At 45.9% G+C, this 22,728-nt stretch overlaps 1 protein-coding gene across 1 annotated transcript in view; it reads right to left on the bottom strand.

Annotated features, from left to right (window-relative positions):
* LOC115472527 (collagen alpha-2(VIII) chain-like) overlaps positions 1-22,728 on the bottom strand; it is a 134,976-nt gene that overhangs the window by 13,423 nt on the left and 98,825 nt on the right. Inside the window, exons 12-13 of the mRNA XM_030206820.1 lie at positions 11,041-11,085; positions 9,146-9,199 (exon numbers count right to left, since the gene is read on the bottom strand). Coding sequence (XP_030062680.1) covers positions 9,146-9,199; positions 11,041-11,085 — 99 coding nt within the window. The remainder of the gene's footprint in view (positions 1-9,145; positions 9,200-11,040; positions 11,086-22,728) is intronic.

Raw genomic sequence — 22,728 nt, 5'->3', positions numbered from 1 at the left:
CGTCTTGCCTGGGAAACTGCGACGCGTCTCAAGCAAGGGCGGACCCCTGAATAGAGAGCAGGGCCAATTTCAACACCTTATCCAGCGAGGGAGCGAGCGATGACCTCCCACCCGCTTCCACCTGAGCGCGCTGAGACCAGCCTGTGTGGGTTCAACATGCTCGTTTAGGGGGTGGGGAAAGTTGGAAGGGGATTGGTTAGAAATGACAATGAATGTCGCCGCTGTCATTGGTGGAAGGTCTTGAGCGGACTGTAATGAATAGCGCGCTTATTGGCTACGCGCTGAGCAGGAGTGACATGGAGTCACTTTTGGGAAGTTCGTGCAGCAGCATAGCGGATCCCAGCAGCACCATCAGCTGTAGTTTGGCAGGGGACTTCTGGATCAGACTGAGCGCCTGGCGCCGGCAATACCAGGTACAGAGCTGATGCATACCCGTGGAGTTGCAGGCGCGTGTGCGCTCGGGGGTGCGGTGGAGAAGGGGGAGGGGCGGCAGAGGAGGGGGAGGGAGAGGGGAGGGGGAGGAGGAGGGGTGGGTCTTGGAACTTGGAGGGGTGCCTGGAACTCAGAGAAGAGGGAGGGAGGCAGGTAGGGGGGGCGTGGAACTCAGAGGGAGGGAGGCAGGTAGGGGGCATGGAACGGGGAGGGGAGGGAGCCTGGAGCTCGGAGGATGGAGGGAGGTAGGGAGGGCGCCCTGGAACCTTGCTAGCACCCATTTCCTTTCTGTTGGAAACGGGCCTCTTTTACTAGTGGGATATAAAAAAGTAGTCCTCAAGTTGAGTGAGATACAGCCATCCCTGCTGAAATGACCGACCCTCGGAAGGAACGTGGAGGGATATTTTTGATACAACATCTTAAGTTCAACATTGGATGCTTTGCTAAAAACGTCCAAAACTCAACTTGTGTATAGCCATTTTCATCGCCCTATGGACTACTGTAGATGGATAACCTCAATGCGTAAACCTACCAGCCATATCAAAAGCTTGCATGCAGAACTGATGACGGGAGCTACATAGTCTATGAATCCGTAGGAACTGCCCTCCAGGGATACTATCTTTCAAACGCTGTGGATGGTGACTGTGGTAATGCAGATTGCATTACTATCGGTACTTTTTCGATATGCACTGGTAACAAACTGACCCTGCATCCATGAAATACTGATGTCTAAAAAATTAATACTGAGTCCTCCAACTTGATGTTCAAATTTAATGTTCTTATCCCTAAATTCAAAAATTCAAAAAATTGGTTCAAAGTCTCAGCATCTCCCTTCCAAATAAGAAGGACATCATCATGCCATCATGATGCCACAACGTTCGAAAAATACACTGAGGGATACACGTCTCTCCTCGAACTGCGACATATACAAGCATGCCACCGTAGGGGCAACAGTAGCCCCCGTGGCAACTCCTTTGCATTGACGAAAGAACTGGTGCTCAAACATGAAGAAATTATGACAGATAACCAACTGGGCTATTTCCTTCAACAAGAAAACCAATCCCTCTCTCAACAGCAGTGTATCCACCAGCCGGTTAACCATATCCACAGCTACCCTCTGTGGAATGTTTGTAAATAACGAAACCACATCCAGGGTGACTAACGTGACATCCTGTGTAAATCGACCTCCACCTGCTAAATAGCTGTAACAGATGCCCTGAGTCACGCACAAACGAGGCAATATGAACCATGCAGGGCTGTAGATGGAAGTCTAAAAATTACGAGAGTGGCTCGAAAAGGGAACCACAACTAGCAACTATGGGGCGACCAGGGGGGCGATGTAGGGTTTTATGGATTTTAGGGGCAAAATATATCATAGGCATTTTTGGACATCGGTTATACAAATACTTATATTCTTTTGCAGAGATAACCCCTGACTCAACAGCCCCAGAAAACATTGCCAAGACCCGCTGTTCATACATAATAGTGGGGTCCTCCAGTAAATTTTGATAGCACACTTCATCCAACAATTGTCTCAAAGCCTCCTGATGATAATCACTCTTGTTCTGCACCACTACACTGCCCCCTTCTCAGCCCGCAAAGTCACAATCGAGTCACCTTGTTGCAAACCTTGAATGGCTAATTTTTTTCTCTAGTGAGGTTCCCCCGTGCCCTCTTAGGTTCCATAATGTACAAATCACTTAGCACCCACTGCTGAAATGTACTCAGAACCTGATCTACCGGTCCACACCGCCCCGCCCTTGGTACGCCGCTGGTAAATGGTATTTCTGTAGAAATGTTTGTGTAGCCAAATCTCCCTCCACCCAAGCATCAGACCTCTCGTCACCAAAGTGCAAGCGTAGTCGCAGTTTGCGAAAAAAGTTTTGCAATGCTCTCCGAATGATAAATGCATCATGAAACTGAGTAGGTATTCTAATACCTGTGCTTGGGCCAAAGACAAACATTTAGATGATAAATTGAAAACTATGGATTCATTAACAGAGTTGAGGAACTGTTACAACCAGGAAGGATGGTATCACTGGCTCCCTATCCGTTTCCACATTCAATTCAAACTTCTCTTATTGACCTGTAAGTGCATTCACTCTGCTGCTCCCCAGTACCTCTCCACTCTTGTCTCTTCCTACGCCCCCCTTCGGGTACTCCGTTCAGTAGATAAATCTCTCTTATCTGTCCCCTTCTCCTCTACTGCTAATTCCAGACTCCGTTCCTTTTGTTTTGCTGCACCTCACACCTGGAATGGACTACCCGAGCCTGTACGTCTAGCCCCATCTTTGGCCGTTTTCAAGCCCAAACTTAAAGCTCACCTCTTTACCACTGCTTTTGACTCCTAACCACTACTTACTTGCCCTGTCCTTTTATCCTCACCTCTTTATTCCCTTAACCTTATTGTTCTGTCTGTTTACCTGTCTTATCTAGATTGTAAGCTCTTTGAGCAGGGACTGTCTTTTGTGTATGGTTTACAGCACTGCGTATGCCTTGTAGCGCTATAGAAATGATAAATAGTAGTAGTATATGGGAATGTGCGATAACCATTGTAACGAATGATACAATAGTAGAGGTGCACGTGATAAAATCCACGGGACAGTTTGATTCAAGGACATGGTTTTCATAGATATATGTTAACTCTGTTATAAGCAGTGGCGTTGTGAGGGCAGCTGACACCCGGGGCGGGTCGCCGCTGCGCACCCCCCCCAGGTGCAGCGCGACGCACCCTCCCCCCTCCGTAGCGCAACCCCCCCCCCTCGCGAGAACATACCTGGAAGGCGGTGAGGGGCGGGCGGGAGGGCCAATCCGCCGAGTGCACGCCGCTGGGGGGTGTCGGCGCCTCGCTGGTTCCTTGCTCTCTCTGCCCTGGAACAGGAAATAACCTGTTCCAGGGCAGAGAGAGCAAGGAACCAGCGAGGCGCCGACACCCCCCAGCGGCGTGCACCTGGGGCGGACCTCCCCACAGCCCCCCCTTCCTAAGCCACTGGTTATAAGTAATATTCAGCTTGCTGATGTGTCAATATGTCCTGATTAGAGATGTGTGATCTCCCTGTTTTTGTAATGGGTGCCATGTAGCACTTTAAAAATTCAAATTGAGGGGATATTTCTTTGTTGTGATGTAAACGGATATTTGTGGATTATATGCATGTGATGTTGGGGGAGTATGAGGGGTGGTGTATATGAGTGAGGTTATGGGTATAAGAGGATCATTGTCAAAGAATAATCTCTCTATATAAAACGCACCTCCAACGTTCTAATGAAGCCTCTGTTAGCCAACATTCTAAAGTGAAGGGGGTGAGATCGCATTGTGTCTGCCCCGCCCACGCGTCAAACGTGATGACGTCGAGGGCGGAGCAATGACACTCAACCAATCGCAACGCTCGGCAGCGAAGCGTCAGGGAAGGAGGCGGCGCTCTCGACGTCTAGCCTTCCCTTCGCTGTGTTCCGCCTTCTTCTGACGTCAAGGATGACGTCAAAAGAAGGCGGAACACAGCGAAGGGAAACCTAGACGTCGGGAGCGCCGCCTCCTTCCCTGACGCTTCGCTGCCGGAACCGGCACGGAGGTAAATTTAAAAACAAGAAAAAAAAACAAAAAACAACCATGTTGGGGGGAGATAAGAGGGTGGCCACTAAAGAACAACAATGGGAGCGGGAGGGCAGGGGAGAAACGACAGCATGGATGCGAAGGGGGGGGGGGGGGGGAGAAGAGGGCGGCCCAGGCTGGGACATGGGAGAGAGAGGAGCATGGATGCAAGGGGGGTCATGAAAGGGAGACAGGGGACTTGCTGCAAAAGGATGAATGGAGGCGGCAGGGGACAGAGGAGCATGGATGGGCATGGATTGGGATGGCAGGGCTCAGGAAGAGAGGGAAATTGCTGGATAGGGATGAATGGAGGGGGCAGGGGACAGAGGAGCATGGATGGGCATGGATTGGGAGAGCAGGACTCAGGGAGAGAGGGAAATTGCTGGATAGGGATGAATAGAGGGGACAGATGGGCATGGATGGAAATGGATTGCAGGGCAGGCCTCAGGGAGAGAGGGCAATTGCTGGATAGGGAAAAATGGAGGGGCCAGGTGACAGATGAGCATGGATGGGCATGGATTCGAAGGGCAGGACTCAGGGAGACGGGAATTGCTGGATAAGAATGAATGGAGGAGACAGATGGCCATGGATGGATATGGATTGCAGGGCAGGCCTCAGGCAGAGAGGGGAAATGCTGGATAGGGAAAAATGGAGGGGCCAGGTGACAGATGAGCATGGATGGGCATGGATTGGAAGGGCAGGACTCAGGGAGAGGGGAATTGCTGGATAGGGATGAATGGAGGGAACAGATGGCCATGGATGCATATGGATTGCAGGGCAGGCCTCAGGCAGAGAGGGGAATTGCTGGATAGGGATGAATGGAGGGACCAGGTGACAGAGGAGCATGGATTGGAAGGGCAGGACTCAGGGAGAGGGAAATTGCTGGATAGGGAAAAATGGAGGGGCCAGGGGACAGAGGAGCATGGATGGGCATGGATTGGAAGGGCAGGACTCAGGGAGAGGGGAATTGCTGGATAGGGATGAATGGAGGGGACAGATGGGCATGGATGGATATGGATTGCAGAGCAGGCCTCAGGCAGAGAGGGGAAATGCTGGATAGGGAAAAATGGAGGGGCCAGGTGACAGATGAGCATGGATGGGCATGGATTGGAAGGGCAGGACTCAGGGAGACGGGAATTGCTGGATAGGGATGAATGGAGGGGACAGATGGGCATGGATGGATATGGATTGCAGGGCAGGCCTCAGGCAGAGAGGGAAAATGCTGGATAGGGATGAATGGAGGGGGCAGGGGACAGAGGAGCATGGATGGGCACACACACACACTCTCTATCACACTGTGTCTCACATACACACTTGCACACACTCTCATTCTCACACACACACTCTCTCACAAACACACTCACACCCAGACTCACTCTCTCTCTCACACACTCACACTTTCACTCTGACTCTCAAACAGTCACTCTCACATACACTCTCCCAAACATACACACTCCGAGGAAAACCTTGCTAGCGCCCGTTTCATTTGTGTCAGAAACGGGCCTTTTTTACTAGTTTATAATAAATCAGAGATTGAGCAATAGTCAGAGATTTTGTAGTTTTCATATCATTAGTTACAGCTATTTGAAAGATATATATCCCTGAGTTTGCAATTGTTAAATCTACATGCAGGGATTTCCACCAGGTTTTTATTAGCGTAAATGGGCGTGTGTAGACTTAGGCGCCACTGTATCAACTAAGCGTAAATCTTATAGAATACACTTAATTCTGTGTGGATTTTTTAGGTGCCTAATCTAGCCCTAAGTGACTGACATGGCAGTAAATAACTTCCCCACAGCAAGCTGCCAGTTCTTCCCCAAGGCAAGAACTGCTTGTTTTCTCTTTTAAAAAATATTTTTTAGGCTAAGGAGGCTAGTCAAAAATATATTTAGTCCAATAAAACGTGTATCATCTTATTTTCCATTTAAAAATGTTTTATTTATTAACCTTTAAAGTGGGCTAACACAGTTATCACATTACTTCATCCAGAATTAAAAATAAAATTCTTTTTTTTACCTTTGTTCTGGCCACTTAACTTTTTTAATCGTTTTGACCCGAGTCTCTGCTTACCGCTTTCTCTTTCCAAATGTCTCCTGTCCATTTATCATTTTTTTCTCTCCATCTTCATCACCTCTCCAACTTCAACATTAATCTGTTCCTTTCAGCTTTCTTCCATTTCTTCTGATTCTCTATCCATTCAATTTCATATATTCTTATCCAGTATCTCCCTTTTGTTACTGCTTCTACCTACAGCATTCCATCCATCTCTTTCCCTCATCTTGGCTCACCCATTCTCCTTCCTCTTATTCCCCTCTCTTTCATGGAATCTTTCCTTTCTCCCCAACTCCCTGCCATCCAGCACTGCCCCCTTCCCTCTGTCTCTCTTTGGTCCAGGCAAGCAGCATTTCCTATCTCTCTCTCCTCTGGACCCATCCCACCTCCTCCGACAGAACTTGCTCTTTTGGAGGGGGCAGGACCAGTCAGGAGGAAACAGCCATAGAGGGGCATAATCGAAAGGAGCGCCCAAGTTTTGCTGAGGACGTCCTCGCAGGACGTCCCAGCGAAGGGGCTGGGAAACCCATATTATCGAAATAAGATGGTCGTCCTTAGACTTGGTCGTTTCTGATTTTCGGCAATAATGTAAACTAAGGACACCCATCTCAGAAACGACCAAATGTGAGCCCTTTGGCCATGGGAGGAGCCAGCATTTGTAGTGCACTGGTCCCCCTCACATGCCAGGACACCAACCGGGCACCCTAGGGGGTACTGCAATGAATTTCAGAAAAAGCTCCCAGGTACATAGCTCCCTTACCTTGTGTGCTGAGCCCCCCCAAAACCCACTACCTACAACTGTACACCACTACCATAGCCCTTACGGGTGAAGGGGGGCACCTAGATGTGGGTACAGTGGGTTTGTGGTGGGTTTTGGAGGGCTCACATTTACCACCACAAGTGTAACAGGTAGGGGGGGATGGGCCTGGGTCCGCCTGCCTGAAGTGCACTGCACCCACTAAAACTGCTCCAGGGACCTGCATACTGCTGCGATAGACTTGAGTATGACATTTGAGGCTGGCATAGAGGATGGCACATAATATTTTTAAAGTTCTTTTTTGAGTGTATGAGGGGGTTAGTGGCCACTGGGGGAGTAAGGGGAGGTCATCCCTGATTCTCTCTGGTGGTCATCTGGTCAGTTTGGGCACCTTTTTATGCCTTGGTCGTAAGAAAAACTGGACCAGGTAAAGTGATCCAAATGCTCATCAGGGATGCCTTTTTTTCCCACAAGATAAATGTTTAAGTGCCAGTTATATTTCTAAACTGGCTAAGATAAACAAGCAAGTGTTTGCTTCCAACCCGTTGAAATTTTCTGGTTTTTTTTTCCTAAAACAAACTGCCACAAGTGGTGAAAACAACCTACGATCACCTAAAATTCAGGAAATTATTAAAGACTCACCTATTTGGAAAGACATACCCGACTGACCCAACTTAAATGCCTCAACCCTGCAACACTTCACAATCAAAGGTCGTATTAGACACTAACAAACCCTTTAATTAAACCCAACTTAACTGATTCTTAGCTTCCCTATCCCACTACCACATGTATTGTACTTATCCCCTACCGGACTTGGTGAATGCCTTTACGGTATTTATGTAAGCCACATTGAGCCTGCAAATATGTGGGAAAATGTGGGATACAAATGTAACAAATAAATACATAAATAAATAAAATAGATGTTTATCCCGCACACGCTTGGCGTCTAAACATCCATTTCTCCTGTAGTTTATTACAGCCTCTATGTCAGCAGATTCTGCTCTAAGTTCCAACTTATACAACCTTTCTAAAATGAGTCTGATACTGCCATATATGCACAACACCGCTTTTATGAAATCTGTACAAGCTGCTCATCACCTGGCATTCCTGTATCAGCCGATATACCTCTTTCACGTGAACACAGATCAATTAGAATGCAATGCCACATATGTTCTTGTTCCCTCCATGGATGGAAATGCCCTTGGCTTCACAGAAACATCAAACAGCTGACCACTGGCTGCCCTCTTTGAACGTCTATACACTCCCCATGCCAATAAGGCAATACTTTCATAACAGAATGCCTACACAAAATGTCAAAAAGCACCCATTTAAAAAAGGTAATATCCACCTATGTGTTTTTATTAAATAAGTTCCTACGATGCCTCCTGGAATGCCTACATACAGATGCATAAAAGTACTTTCGGTACATACGTCCTGCCCTATTTTATAAGAGCCATTTTAGACATGTAAACATACTTTACACCTGGGAAAAGATTTATAAACTATTCATCCTGGTAAATAGTTTTTCTTGGAAATTGTCCAGCCTTTCCCTGAGTACAAATAGTGGTAGGGATTAATATTAAGCATACTTTTACCCAAAGAAAAAAGAAAGTGGGTTTGGATGGAATTGGGTGAGGAGAGGCAATAATGTGTAGTTTTATATTTTCTAACCTACTTGCATTATTTTTGCTGAAAAAGTAACCACAGAAAAAGCATTTCCAGATTTCTACTGGTACTTTTTCCTCAGCAGTTTTCAAAGGGAAAAACTTTCCTTTAAGTGCCTGTTAAATCAGGGGCATAGCCAGACCTCACGGTGGGAGGGGGCCAGAGCCCAAGGTTGGGGGCACATTTTGATTGCTGCCCCCCCCCCCCCACTGCCACCGCCACACCTTGCCCCCTCTACCGCCTCACCTACTTGCTGCTTCCCCTCACCTCCTTTTGTCTGGGCCCCTGGTTTGGCTGGTGGGGTCCTCAACTCCCGCCAGCCAAAGCCTTCTTCAGCGCCAGTCTCCAGCGCAGCCGCGTTCGCTGCCCTGCTCTTCTTTCTCCTCCTGTGCACGCTGACGCTCCTTCTCAGTTTCACGTAAGGAGCATCAGCGTGCACAGGAGGAGCAACAAGAACAAAGAGCAGGGCACCGAACGTGGCTGCGCTGGAGACTGACACTGAAGAAGGCTTTGGCTGGCGGGAGTTGAGGACCCCCGCCAGCCAAACCAGGGGCCCAGACAAAATTTGCGGGGTCCCAGCCCCCAGTGCCTCCCCTGTAGCTACGCCCCTGCGTTAAATAAATGTATTCTATACTGCACAGGAATCTCACCTGAGAGCCACTGATTCCCTGAGCACCAATGACTCCTGGAAATCCAGGATCACCCTGTGAAACAAGAAGAACACAGGAAGAAATAACAGGTGATTAACATTTAACTTATATCATAAATCTAATGCACTAACAAATGCTTTTAAAAACATAATTATTTAATTTTTAATACTAATGCTGATTCCTGGCATTACCAGTAAGAAAAAACCCACCTAGCATAAAAATACAGAATGATTTTTTGTAGAAGGGTTGGAGAGAGACTAAAGTTGAATACTGGGGCCCTTACCTAAACACATTTCTGAATCCTTCCTTCCATGTGTGGGTCTAACATCTTACAGTTTAAAAAAATAATTCCTCATGAAACTCCCTTAAAGGAACAAACTGTCAGATGACAATCTCATTTTTGCCTGTTTGAAGGTGTTCTCCTCCCACTGCACAGGAGCAGATTTTACTGTTTCGGTATAACAGATTGCATTGTCTATATGTATATATGAGAATTAAGCAACGTATAATGAACTACCTTGAGATTGTAGGCCTTAGGTGATTGGCCTTTCTGAATACCTGAGCTCTATTCTCAGTGCTTTATGGGACCCTTCTGGTTTGCTTGGCTGCCCTATGCATGCTGGGAGGAGCAGAATCCCCCATCCCATTGAATGTCTGCCTGTGTAGTTCTCATGAATAGAGGGAAGGTAGCTTGTTAGTACGCCAGCATGTTGAGAGACCTGAACCTCTCCATGCTGAGGCAGTAATCCTAATGCTTGATTTCCCAGAGAAATTTATGGTGATTTTTTATTTTTAAGCATTTACACCTTACCAACAGCGTGTTGCTGTCATCTGCCTAAGCCTCTTCCTAAGTGTGTCAGAAGGACTAGTCACAGAAACAAGACTCAGATCTGTAATGACAGAACTCTTATTCCAGCACATCTCAATGTAAGTGTGTGTTTTTCCTTATTTTTGTGATCAACTGCATTAAAAAGAACAATTTGAAAAGATTCAGGTCTTTTCTCTCTGGTAATGAAATACTAGGTTTAAGTTGAATGAATGTATGGTAAAAGGAGACTCACTATAGAGTTCATTACAAAAGGCATGAGAACAAGGGCAGAAAATCAATTGATTGGTCACAAGCTGTATGATGGTTTTCAGCATGAGTAATACTCTCTAGGCCTGCACATTTCCTGTTTGCTAATGAACGGAGTAGGTCAAAGGCTTATTCCAAATTTAACACCCTACCATCAAGAAAGGACCAAAGCAGTGCAGTGTTCTAAGGGGATAATTCTATAACTGTGCACCTATATATAGGTGTACATATAAATGAAAATAGGCACCTACTTTACTATATAGGATACTAGCATAACTAGGTAAATACTGTATGTGCATATGCACTTTGGCCAAGCACTTATGCCTGCCACTGAGCTGGTTTAAATGTGTTCGCCTAAGTGCCGGTGATACGAATGTAATTTAAACTATTCTATAAGTTACCAGATACGAATCATACCCAGACTCTGGCTATATGTAAGCCTACCTGTAAAATATATGCTATGTAAGATATGTTTGTATGGCCTGGGATACTTGCTTTCTGCTAGAGGGATCCAGGGGGGACTCACTCTTTGCTGGGGGGATACCTACAGTTTTGGTTTCAGTTTCAGCCAAGACCAAGCTGCAAATTTCTTCCGCAGAATCGGTTTCAGTCAAAACCGAGAACTCTGGTTTCAGTCACCCTCTGTGGTCATCCTCTATCTTCATATTTTGTGTCTATGTGTTTATTCCATGTCAACCATCTAACATCCACTCTACCCCCCCTACTATAAGAAAAGTAGCACATTAATGGCCATTTAAATCATTATGCCACAAATTCTTCCAGACAAAATATTAATGCCTGATATTTTTTGTAAACTTACCAAAAGTCCAGCTGGCCCTGAGGGACCGAGCAAGCCCTGCTCCCCCTGAAAAAGCAGAATATTTTAGAAAGGACATTCAAATTGGAGTTTAGACAATCAAGTCATAACGTCTGTAGTTCCTTTAGTATCTTAGAACAGAGATTGAGTCTGTTCTAAAATACGTGGCCAAATGGACATTCATGTGCCGGTGATGTGCAGCATGAACATCCATTTTACAAAAACAGATTTCTGTAATATCATCAGAGCAACTCAAGAACATAAATGTTTCTGTGGTACGTATGCATGTCTGTGTTTGAAATAGCTATAGAGAGATCCCTCACTACAGAAAGATACTCAAACCATATGCATGTAATTCTACTTAATTAGTAATGAAGGGAAAAGACCTCAGTGGCTCTCATACTTCCAATAAGGCATGCATGGAAGAACTTTACAGTTATACCACCATCATTGGTCATAAAAACCCTTCATATTTTTAATTATCATTACCAAATATTTTATATATATTTTTTAAATTTTTTTATTTATAACCATTTACATTTTTACAAGCGATAAAACAACTTGCTGGAAATACAGAGAAAGTAATATATAAGAATTATTTCAGTCAGGTAATTCTATTCTCTTCCTAAGACCACTAAATAGGGAGAGTGAAACAAGACAAGGAGATCAATTAAACAGTAAACAGAAAAAAAAAGTGGTATTAACCTGATTATCCCCAGATATTACTCGTCTAATTCATTATTCCACATTGATCATCTGGTTGGCTTCTTCAAGGCCAATACGGTGTACAGTCAAATCATTTCATTGAAAACATACTTATTGTCCAATATAGGTTAGAAATAATACATCTGATCTCTCTCTTTTAAAAACCAGAAGTTATTTAACAATACATATACTTAAGTCTCTAATTCAAATCCCACTGATTAAAGTAATCCCAGTTTTCACACGCTTCACTCCTTTTAAAGTAATAATTGAGGAAATATTTCTGAGGAAAACTTTAGGAGTCATACCCGGAACTCTGGGAAAAACAATAATCTCGATATTAATCATCTATAATATTAATTTTATTATTCAAAGTTTCTGGTCTATTACCATTTTCAAAATCATAACCACTTCTTGCTCGTGTAGAATCATTTGTTATATCAATTTTTCACTCTCAAAGGGTTCAGTTAAATTGTCCATGTAACTCTCTAATAAAATTATATCTGAAACAAAATTATTTACTGCCACCGTTATGTCCCGAAGCGCCTTCCAGATGGTATTCAATGTAACCTCCACAGGAGCCAAAAACTCCAAGTTGATTTCTCTTAGGTGTTTAGGAGTGGTTCCGCCGATTCGGGTTCTGCTGTAAACGTCCTCTGTTTCAGCATATGCCTCTAACTCACTCCTCCACTCCTTTGGACATGGTGGTTGAATAATTCGGGAGCGATGGAGTTGTTTTTTCTAGATCCAAGAGCGTTGACGCTCCTTTGCCGGCGCTAATCAAAGGACTCGCCAACCCTTTCATCTGTGGGCAGTTCGTCGCGCAGTGGTCCCGCACTTGCTGGACAAAACACTGGCCATCGGCGGCTGACCGCCAGTTGTCCACTTCCTCTCAGTTAAGGTAACTGCAATTGCAGAGAGGAAATTTACGTAAAGAAGACAAAACTTCAGAAGGCAGCTGGGCCGTTGAGCATACGAACTTGAGGTCGCCATCTTACCACTCTCCCAGTTTGGGACACTCTTTGTCTGGTTTCTCCTCAGAGGCCTGTCTGATATGGGTAACCCTTCAGCATAGCCCTCTGAGTCATTGAAACACAGAAGCCCCTCTACCACTACAAGGTGGTGTCCCTTCGGAGGGCAAATATTTTATATTTTACTGGTTGTGAACTACTATAATATTGAATCGCTACTTAATATCTTAATATTGATACTCAAACATTTAAATGTTCCCCAACAATTCTCAAACGACTTATCTTCTCGTAGTTTTACTACCCTTAGGCTGGATATTTCAAAAATGATAAGTGGGAAAAGATAAGTAGAAAGCTTATCTTTAGTTGATAGTATCTCCCAGGATCTAGAGAGCTGTCCGTTTCACCAAGTATGGCTTCTTCTTGAGCCTGCACCACAGCAAATTACTGCCCAGGAACGGCAGCTAGCATACACCTTTTATTGACAAATTGAATTCAGCCTGACCAAAGAGCATTGAATGCTCCAGCGGGAAAATTCTACCCGCTGTGTTGTCAAATATAAAAAATTTGGTAATGATAATTAAAAATATGAAAGGTTTTTATGACCAATGACCTTACAGTCATACCAATGGTATGACTGTAAGGTCATTTTCTAGTCCTCCTCTCTGCACCCACACCATTATATTTTTCCAGCCCTCCTCCCTGAATGACACTCCATCCACCTTTTTTCCAGGTCCTCCTACACACACATACACTATCCATCTTTTTCCAGCCCCCCTCCCTGCACACCTACACAATGCATCTTTCTCAAGCCCTTCCCTTCAACTACATACCATCCATCTTTTTTCCAGCACCCTCCCTGTACCCACACTCCGTGCACCTGTTTTTTCCAGCCTCTCTCCCTGTACCCATACACCATCCATATTTTTCCAGCTCCCCTCTCTGCATACACACATCATCCATCCATCTTTTTTCCAGCCCCTTCCCTGCGCCCACACATCATCCATATTTTTCCAGCTCCCCTCTCTATACCCACACTGAAACCCTCTTCCCTGCACCCACACTCCAGACTCCCTATCAGTCCTCATCTGAGACTCATAACATCAAACACTTATAAATTTGGTGACAAACCACGGTTAATTGCCATTGTGCAAGTCCTCTGAGTACTCACTTCAGTAATTCATTGCCACACTTGCTCCCTGCTTGGGCTGATGCAGCAAGGCTCACAATGACACATGGATGGGCCAAGCTGCATGTGGAGGTCACCACACGCATGTGCCAGTAGATCAGGTGACCTTTGATGGTGATTGCCGTGTGTGTGTCAGTGTGAGGCTTGCTGCATCATCCTGAGCACAGAGCAAGTGCAGCTGCACTGAATTATTGGAGGGAGGAGGAGGAGTTGGACGTCTTGGAAGACCCTGGGTATGTAGGTCACCAAGAGGCTCATACACTCCCACAGGAGGTGCAGCAGGAAGCACTACTGAATCCAAGCCAAATTATCACTGAAAGCCGGCTATAGCTTCTTAAGAGTGCACACAGCTGTAGAGCCAGGGAAGGCCAGGCCAGAGGAGATCACCACAGGATCCTCTCACAACCGTGACACACCTGAGGAGCCACCATGGCACACTGATTGAAAATCGCTGCTTTAGTAACTATCCCCTAATTTGGGTTCATTGACATACCATTAACAATGAAAAAGGCATGAAAAACAAGGAAACGGGAAAACTGTTTTTAATCTGTTCAAATCTTTTTGTTTGAGTATCACCCTAGAGAAACAGTTTCAACAACTACAATTACAAGTATGCCTGAGTGGCAAATTATATATCAGTACAAACTAATTACGATGTACCTTATCCATTAGACAAAGCCATTTTGTTTACATCAGACATGATCAGCACACTTAACTTCCAATATGTGTTCATATTTCCTAAATAAACATATCAAGTTCTACCACAGATTGACATGTAAAACTGTATTATCTTTCTAATGATTAACTACCAACTTCTAGGTGACAAACAAAAAATAAAATGCCTCAGGAAACAGATAACAGCAAATCAACTTCCTACATTATTGAATGTTTCGCCAGGTTGTATAAGTGTTACAGATTTTATGAAAGGCTATTACCGTGCCATTTTTTTGTACCATTAACTTGGGCATTAGGCAAATAAAATCTAATTTATGTAAAACCAGGTTCAATGTCGGTGTATTAATTTGCTTCCAAAATTGAGCTAGCAAAAATTTGCAGGCAGTAAGCAAGTGAATGACCAGTTTATGAATGGTAAATATTGCAGCTGAAACCTTAAAATGCAATAAGCAAATATCTACTGAGCAGGGTTAAGTCACTACAGTGATCTGATGGAAAGCACTAAGTACAGTTTTCCAGAAAAGCTGGACTTTAGGGCAGGACCACCAAATATGGTAAAAAGTGCTCCGACTCCCACATTGCCACGAACAAAGAGTGGATCCTGTTTTATATATCCAATGTAATCATACTGGTATATAATACCACTTATATAGAATTTTATAGCCATTTTCAACCATATTGCTCGATAAGGAACTCCTAAAAAGGGACTAAAAAACTTTTTTCCAACATGCGTATTTGTATGTACTAGCCAGATCTTTTTCCCAAGAGGCTGTAGAATGGGTGTATGTTGATCTAGCAAAGCTCTATATTGTCTGGAGATTCCACCTCTACCACATCCATTCTTCAATCCAATATGATTTCTGTTAGGCTAGTCTTACGTGTAATACAATCCTTTAATTGCTGATAATGAATATCTTTAGTAGATAAGACTATATTTATTTACGAACTCAACAATAGACAGTATCTTACCATCATCCTAAATATGTTCCAATGTCCACAATGAGAAAGATACCCATCTCTTATAGGTTCCATCTTGCTTACCTGGTATAAATCCTGGAGCATATATTATTGCTATTCACAGAAAGCATTACCTTTCCAGGAAGAGGGCAAGACACAAGGCCAGTCAAGTATGCAATGGTGCCTGTGTGTAGAAATTCAATTTATTTACATAATTTAGCAAGTCTTGTTTGGATAGCCAAGGCAACGTGCAAAGCAGGGTTTCACCTAAGAATGTCTGTTCAAGCCTTAGCCAAGGTTTCATAGAGTATTGTATCCATTCAGCTACAATTTTCAACTGATCTGCTTTGTGGTAGACAGGGCCATGAAAAGGTACAATAATTTAGGTAGGACCACCATTTTCATGGCATGAATCCTTCCCAACCAGGAGAGGTTTGAACCTTCCTAACGTTCAAGGTCTGATAGAAGAAGTTTTAACACTGGAGGGAAATTGAGCTGGCAAATGTTCTTTGGAGATTTGGATATATCTTTTTTTTAACTTTGATTTTTATTAAGTACTAGTAAAAAAGGCCCGTTTCTGACACAAATGAAACGGGCGCTAGCAAGGTTTTCCTCGGAGTGTGTATGTTTGGGAGAGTGTATGTGAGAGTGACTGTTTGAGAGTCAGAGTGAAAGTGTGAGTGTGTGAGAGAGAGAGTGAGTCTGGGTGTGAGTGTGTTTGTGAGAGTGTGTGTGTGTGAGAATGAGAGTGTGTGCAAGTGTGTATGTGAGACACAGTGTGATAGAGAGTGTGTGTGTGTGGCCATCCATGCTCCTCTGTCCCCTGCCCCCTCCATTCATCCCTTTCCAGCATTTCCCCTCTTTGCCTGAGGCCTGCCCTGCAATCCATATCCATCCATGCCCATCTGTCCCCTCCATTCATCCCTATCCAGCAATTCCCCTTTCCCTGAGCTCTGCCGTCCCAATCCATGGCCATCCATGTTACTCTGTCACCTGCCCCCTCCATTCATCCCTATGCAGCATTTCCCCTCTCTGCCTGAGGCCTGCCCTGCAATCCATGCTCCTCTGTCCCCTGCCCCCTCCATTCATCCCTTTCCAGCATTTGCCCTCTCTGCCTGAGGCCTGTCCTGCAATCCATATCCATCCATGCCCATCTGTCCCCTTCATTCATCCCTATCCAGCAATTCCCCTTTCCCTGAGCCCTGCCCTCCCAATCCATGGCCATCCATGTTACTCTGTCCCCTGCCCCCTCCATTCATCCCTTTGCAGCATTTCCCCTCTGTGCCTGAGGCCTGCCCTGCAATCCATATCCATCCATGCCCATCTGTCCCCTCCATTCATCCGTATCCAGCAATTCCCCTTTCCCTGAGCCCTGCCGTCCCAATCCATGGCCATCCATGTTACTCTGTCACCTGCCCCCTCCATTCATCCCTATCCAGCATTTCCCCTCTCTGCCTGAGGCCTGCCCTGCAATCCATGCTCCTCTGTCCCCTGCCCCCTCCATTCATCCCTTTCCAGCATTTGCCCTCTCTGCCTGAGGCCTGTCCTGCAATCCATATCCATCCATGCCCATCTGTCCCCTTCATTCATCCCTATCCAGCAATTCCCCTTTCCCTGAGCCCTGCCCTCCCAATCCATGGCCATCCATGTTACTCTGTCTCCTGCCCCCTCCATTCATCCCTTTCCAGCATTTCCCCTCTCTGCCTGAGGCCTGCCCTGCAATCCATATCCATCCATGCCCATCTGTCCCCTCCATTCATCCCTATCCAGCAATTCCCCTTTCCCTGAGCCCTGCCCTCCCAATCCATGGCCATCCATGTTACTCTGTCACCTGCCCCCTCAATTCATCCCTATGCAGCATTTCCCCTCTCTGCCTGAGGCCTGCCCTGCAATCCATGCTCCTCTGTCCCCTGCCCCATGCATTCATCCCTTTCCAGCATTTCCCCTCTCTGCCTGAGGCCTGTCCTGCAATCTATATCCATCCATGCCCATCTGTCCCCTTCATTCATCCCTATCCAGCAATTCCCCTTTCCCTGAGCCCTGCCCTCCCAATCCATGGCCATCCATGTTACTCTGTCTCCTGCCCCCTCCATTCATTCCTTTCCAGCATTTCCCCTCTCTGCCTGAGGCCTGCCCTGCAATCCATGCTCCTCTGTCCCCTGCCGCCTCCATTCATCCTTTTCCAGCAAGTCCCCTCTCTCCCTTCCATGACCCCCCCTCGCATCCATGCTCCTCTCTCTCCCATGTCCCAGCCTGGCCCGCCCTCTTCTCCTCCCCCCCTTCGCATCCATGCATCTTTTTTTTTTTTTCTTCTTTTAAAATTTACCTCGTGGCGGTTCCGGCAGCGAAGCGTCAGGGAAGGAGGCGGCGCTCCCGACGTCTAGGTTTCCCTTCGCTGTGTTCCGCCTTCTTTTGACGTCATCCTTGACGTCAGAAGAAGGCGGAACACAGCGAAGGGAAGGCTAGACGTCGAGAGCACCGCCTCCTTCCCTGACGCTTCGCTGCCGAGCGATGCGATTGGTTGAGTGTCATTGCTCCGCCCTCAACGTCATCACGTTTGATGCGTGGGCGGGGCAGACACAATGCGATCTCACCCCCTTCACTTTTGGCTAAAAGAGGCTTCATAGAACGTTGGAGGTGCGTTTTATATAGAGAGATAAAGAACCATACAATTTTATCAATAACTGTAACAATATCCAACATAGCAATATCCATCACATTACCCTCCCCTCCGCCCCCTCTGCCCTCCTTCCCAACCCAATCCTAAGACAACATCACTCTTTGGGGTATGATAATAATGCTAATAATCTACAAAGGACACTAAAGATCAAAGAAAGCAATGAGGCAGTAGGGGCCTCCAAAAATACCATCTCCAATTCCCTCTCACCATAGAGGAAATAGGGAATATACCTTTAAAAGTTAGGCTAGAAATTGTAATTGGTAGACTATCTGGACAAGTGGCAGGCCCTTAACAAAGAAAGTCAGCCACATTGTACCGACTGCTATAACTGATCAAACTGATGCCCTTTGCCCTTCAATTCCAAGGTGATTTTATGGTATCTCCAGAGTTCTGCAACCACATACATCCATTGTGAAACAGAAGGACCTGCACTATTCCTCCAATTCTGGACTATACCTGGTTTGGCAGCCAGAATCAGTAAGTGGACAATCTCCTGAGAAATCCCCTCTGCCGGGGGCACCCCTATCGGACCCAACAAGCAGGCTAGTTTATTCCCCCCCCCCCCCCCCCAATCTTCTCCTGTCCAATTATATACTAGAGCCCAAATAGTTCTCCAATAAATTTGTACTTTAGGGCAGTCCCACCACATGTGTTCTTCAGTGCCTCTCTGCCCACAACCCCTCCAGCAAAGTCCCCATTGTCCATCCCCCCTCCCCCTTAGCTACCTTCACCACTTCAACCGGCGTCCAATAAGTTCTATGAAGGATCTGAAACTCCATTTGGTTATATTTCGTAATGGAAGTGCATTTGTGGGCATACCAATATATCCACCCCCGTTCCTCTTCGCTCAGCAAACACCCTGCCCACTAAGCCCACTTTTCCTCTGCCACATTGTTGGGTCTGGGTGACAAGAGGGAAAATTCTGAACAAAGGTGTGACACAAGTTTATTGCGAGATGTTAAACAAAACCAGTTCCACCGGAGTGGGTTTTCTATGCAAATTTACTTTAACATTGCTATCCATTAGGAATGCCCTTCCCTGAAAGTACTGATAAAAGGGAATTTTTCCTCCCAATAGATCCTGTAATTGGCTATGTGACACCAAAGATCCCTGGGAGAAAAGACCTTTACAACTTATGAACCCCACTTCTTCCAGTTGCCAATGTAACACGGAAATATAGTTTGATGACCAAGGCTAGCAGTCATTCAACAAGATATAGGGAGACATACAGCCTACTAGCCCACTTCCTCCATTCACCAGCCTCCAAGCAGTAATCAGGGGACAGAGAAAGTGATATCCCATCAGTCCCTTAGCACTACATCCTCTCTCTCCCCTTCCTGTACTTCCCACCTCAAAAATGGAACTCGGTTGGAGAATTGCCTTTTCTAAGGGCACCCATCGCACTGAGGGGTCCTCAAAATAAGTGGTCTTTCAGAGCTTTTAGAACAGCTGCCTGATAGTATCTTTTCAAATTTGGCATACCGACCCCCCCCCCCCCCCCCCCACCACCACCACCTTGAATTTTGTAACCTTTTCCACTCCACCCTATCTCTCTTGTTTATTCCAAATAAAGTTTCTCAGAATGGTACCCCATTGTCTGAATTGTTTGGAATCGAGATTGGCAGCTGAGTAAAAAGAAATAGAAATGTTGGTAGTATCATCATCCTGATAGCTGCCACCCTGCCCCACCAAGATAACCACAGTGATTTCCAGGAATCTAAATCCTGTTGCACTTGCTTCATGAGGCACTCATAATTCAATCTGAACAGCTCTGAGCACTTCTTTGATATAATAATCCCTAGGTATCTAAATACCCTTTCCTGCTATCCTAAAGGGGAATTGTTGGAAGGCAGAAGCATCTATATTAAACAGTAATGTCTCAGTTTTGTCAATGCTGGTCTTAAAACTGGAGATGCTCCCAAAGTTTTCCAATTTCTCTAATAGGTGTGGCAAAGATCGAGTTGGGTCAGCCATAAAGAATAGAGTGTAATCGGCATATAACAAAATGCTATGAGGGTCTCCTCGGACCACCACTGGTGCAATCTCAGAAACCTTCCCATATACGAGCAGTGAAGGGTTTAATTGCAATGGCAAACAGCAATGGGGACATAGGGCAGCCCTGTCTTGTACCTCTTCAGATATTATGCCATTCACTATGTGGACCCTAAGAGCACGATAGTAGTGAATGGCATAATATCTGAAGAGGTACAAGACAGGGCTGCCCTATGTCCCCATTGCTGTTTGCCATTGCAATTAAACCCTCTTGCACACTCAACCACTCTCTTGTAACCTCCATTCTACATGAAGAGTACATCCTATTGTCGCTCCTTAGCTCATGAGTCTCTCTCTTGCCACTACATCTATACAGTTGAAAGTCCCAGTTAGACAGTATCTGAAGACACTCCGTTGCTCCCAGAAAGCTGTAGTACAACCTTGGGTGTGCCAACACAAATAAGAGGCGTACTGCCCGAGTCCCTGCTTGCCTCCATCTTTGCACTCTGAGCACTTGCATCTCCCGAGTCTTCCGACTCCTCCTCCACTATCCAAGCTGCTCCAGACACCCTTTTGGGAGACCATTTCTGCTGTACAAACAGTATGGCCTTGTGAAGAATTTGAGATTTTGCTTTCCTCCAAGAAGCCATTACAGCGATGCGAAGTTTCTTGCCCGCAGATGTCTCCAGCAGGGCACTATTTCCTCAGTCTCCAAGTTTTCTGTTTTTGAGTATAGTACAGCAATTTAAGAAAACTCTCAGTGTCTTTTATATTGTCAAAAAATCTTTTCTGTCCATCCTGGAATAAGACCAGCCTGACCGGATACCATATCCAGGCCTACAGGCCCCTCGCAATCAGTGCTTGCTTATAAGTCAGCAATTCTTTGTGTTTGCGCTTTGTCTCTGCACTAAGATCCGGAAGATTCTGATCTCCCAATTCTCACAGACGTTTTGCTTACGGGCTACCATCAGCACGTTCCACTTTCGTGTATCACAGCAGCTTCACTATAAATGCCCAAGAGGGAAGGTTAGGGTCAGGCTCAGGGTGCAGCTCTCTGTGCGCCCTTTCTAATTCAAACTTCAGTTGTGCTGGCAAATCTGGAAAGCAAGTAGTTAGCAGCTTCTACAGAAATGACACAGGTGCCTCGCCTCCATACCTTCTGGGACACCATCAGGCTTATTTTCAAAAGAGAAGGGTGCCCATCTTTCGACACAAATCGGGAGATGGGAGTCCTTCTCTCAGGGTCGCCCAAATTGTCATAATTGAAAGCTGATTTTGGGTGTCCCCAACTGCTTCCCATTGCGGGGACGACCAAAGTTCCCAGGGGCGTGTTGGAGGCATAGCGAAGGCGGGACTGGGGCGTGCCTAACAGATGGGCATCCTCGAGCGATAATGGAAAAAAGAAGGGTGTCCCTGATGAGCACTTGGCCGACTTTACTTGGTCCATTTTTTGTTACGACCAAGCCTCAAAAAGGTACCCGAACTGACCAGATGACCACCGGAGGGAATCGGGGATAACCTCCCCTGACTCCCCCAGTGGTGAATAACCCCCTCCCACCCTGAAAAATCTAGTTTAACAACTTTTTTTTTTGCCAGCCTCAAAAATCATACTCAGGTCCATCGCAGCAGTTTGCAGGTCCCTGGGTGGGGGGGGGGGGGGGGAGGTGTGTGTGTGTGTCAGCGGAGGCATAGCGAAGGCGTGGGCGTCCTTCTTTCAAACATTTTGGTCATCCTGAACTGCCCCCCCACAGGGACGGCCAAATTTCAAGGAAGTGGAGTGGAGGGGTGGCCTAGTGGTTAGAGCACTGGTCTTGCAATCGGTGGCCAGTTCAAATCCCACTGCTGCTACTTGTGATTCAAAATCCAAATAAATAAATAAAAGGAGTGTCGGAAGCATAGCAAAGGCATGGATGTCCTTCTCACAGAAACATCCATATTTTGGACGTCCTCAACTGCCCATCGCAGGGACGGAGGCATAGCGAAGGCAACTAACACTTGGACGTCGTTCACCCATATTAAAAAAAAAAAAAAAAAAAAGATGACCCTGACGAGCACCTGGACGTTTTCACCTGGACTTCTGTTTTTTTAAGGTTGTAGATGGCAATTTATTTAAGGTTGTAGATGGCTATTATACACGCAGCTTGTCTGCGTGTATGAAGCCATCTTTGGCATACGCATAACGCTTGGTTGCTCTGCACTGGCTTCCCCTCCTTAGGAAGGAAATCGTGTGCAAATGAGCCAACAGCGAGCAGCTCATTTGCATGCAATTTCCTTCATGCATGCCCATTCCTTTCCGAATCGCTAAGGGATTGGTAAGGGAAGGGCTTTTTCCATTCAGTTAGAGCATCAGTTAGTCCACTGCAGTGCCACTAGGGTGTCTGGTTGGTGTCCTCGCATGTCAAGGGGACCAGTGCACTACGAATGCTGGCTCCTCCCATGACCAAATTAGTTGGATTTGGTCGTTTTTGAGATGGGCGTCCTCGATTTCCATTATCGCCGAAAACCGGGGACGACCATCTCAACATTTA

The sequence above is a fragment of the Microcaecilia unicolor genome, chromosome 6 (assembly GCF_901765095.1).
Source record: "Microcaecilia unicolor chromosome 6, aMicUni1.1, whole genome shotgun sequence".
NCBI lineage: Eukaryota > Metazoa > Chordata > Amphibia > Gymnophiona > Siphonopidae > Microcaecilia > Microcaecilia unicolor.
The sequence above is the reverse complement of the archived record's forward strand: the minus strand, read 5'-3'. Positions and strand labels throughout refer to the sequence as shown.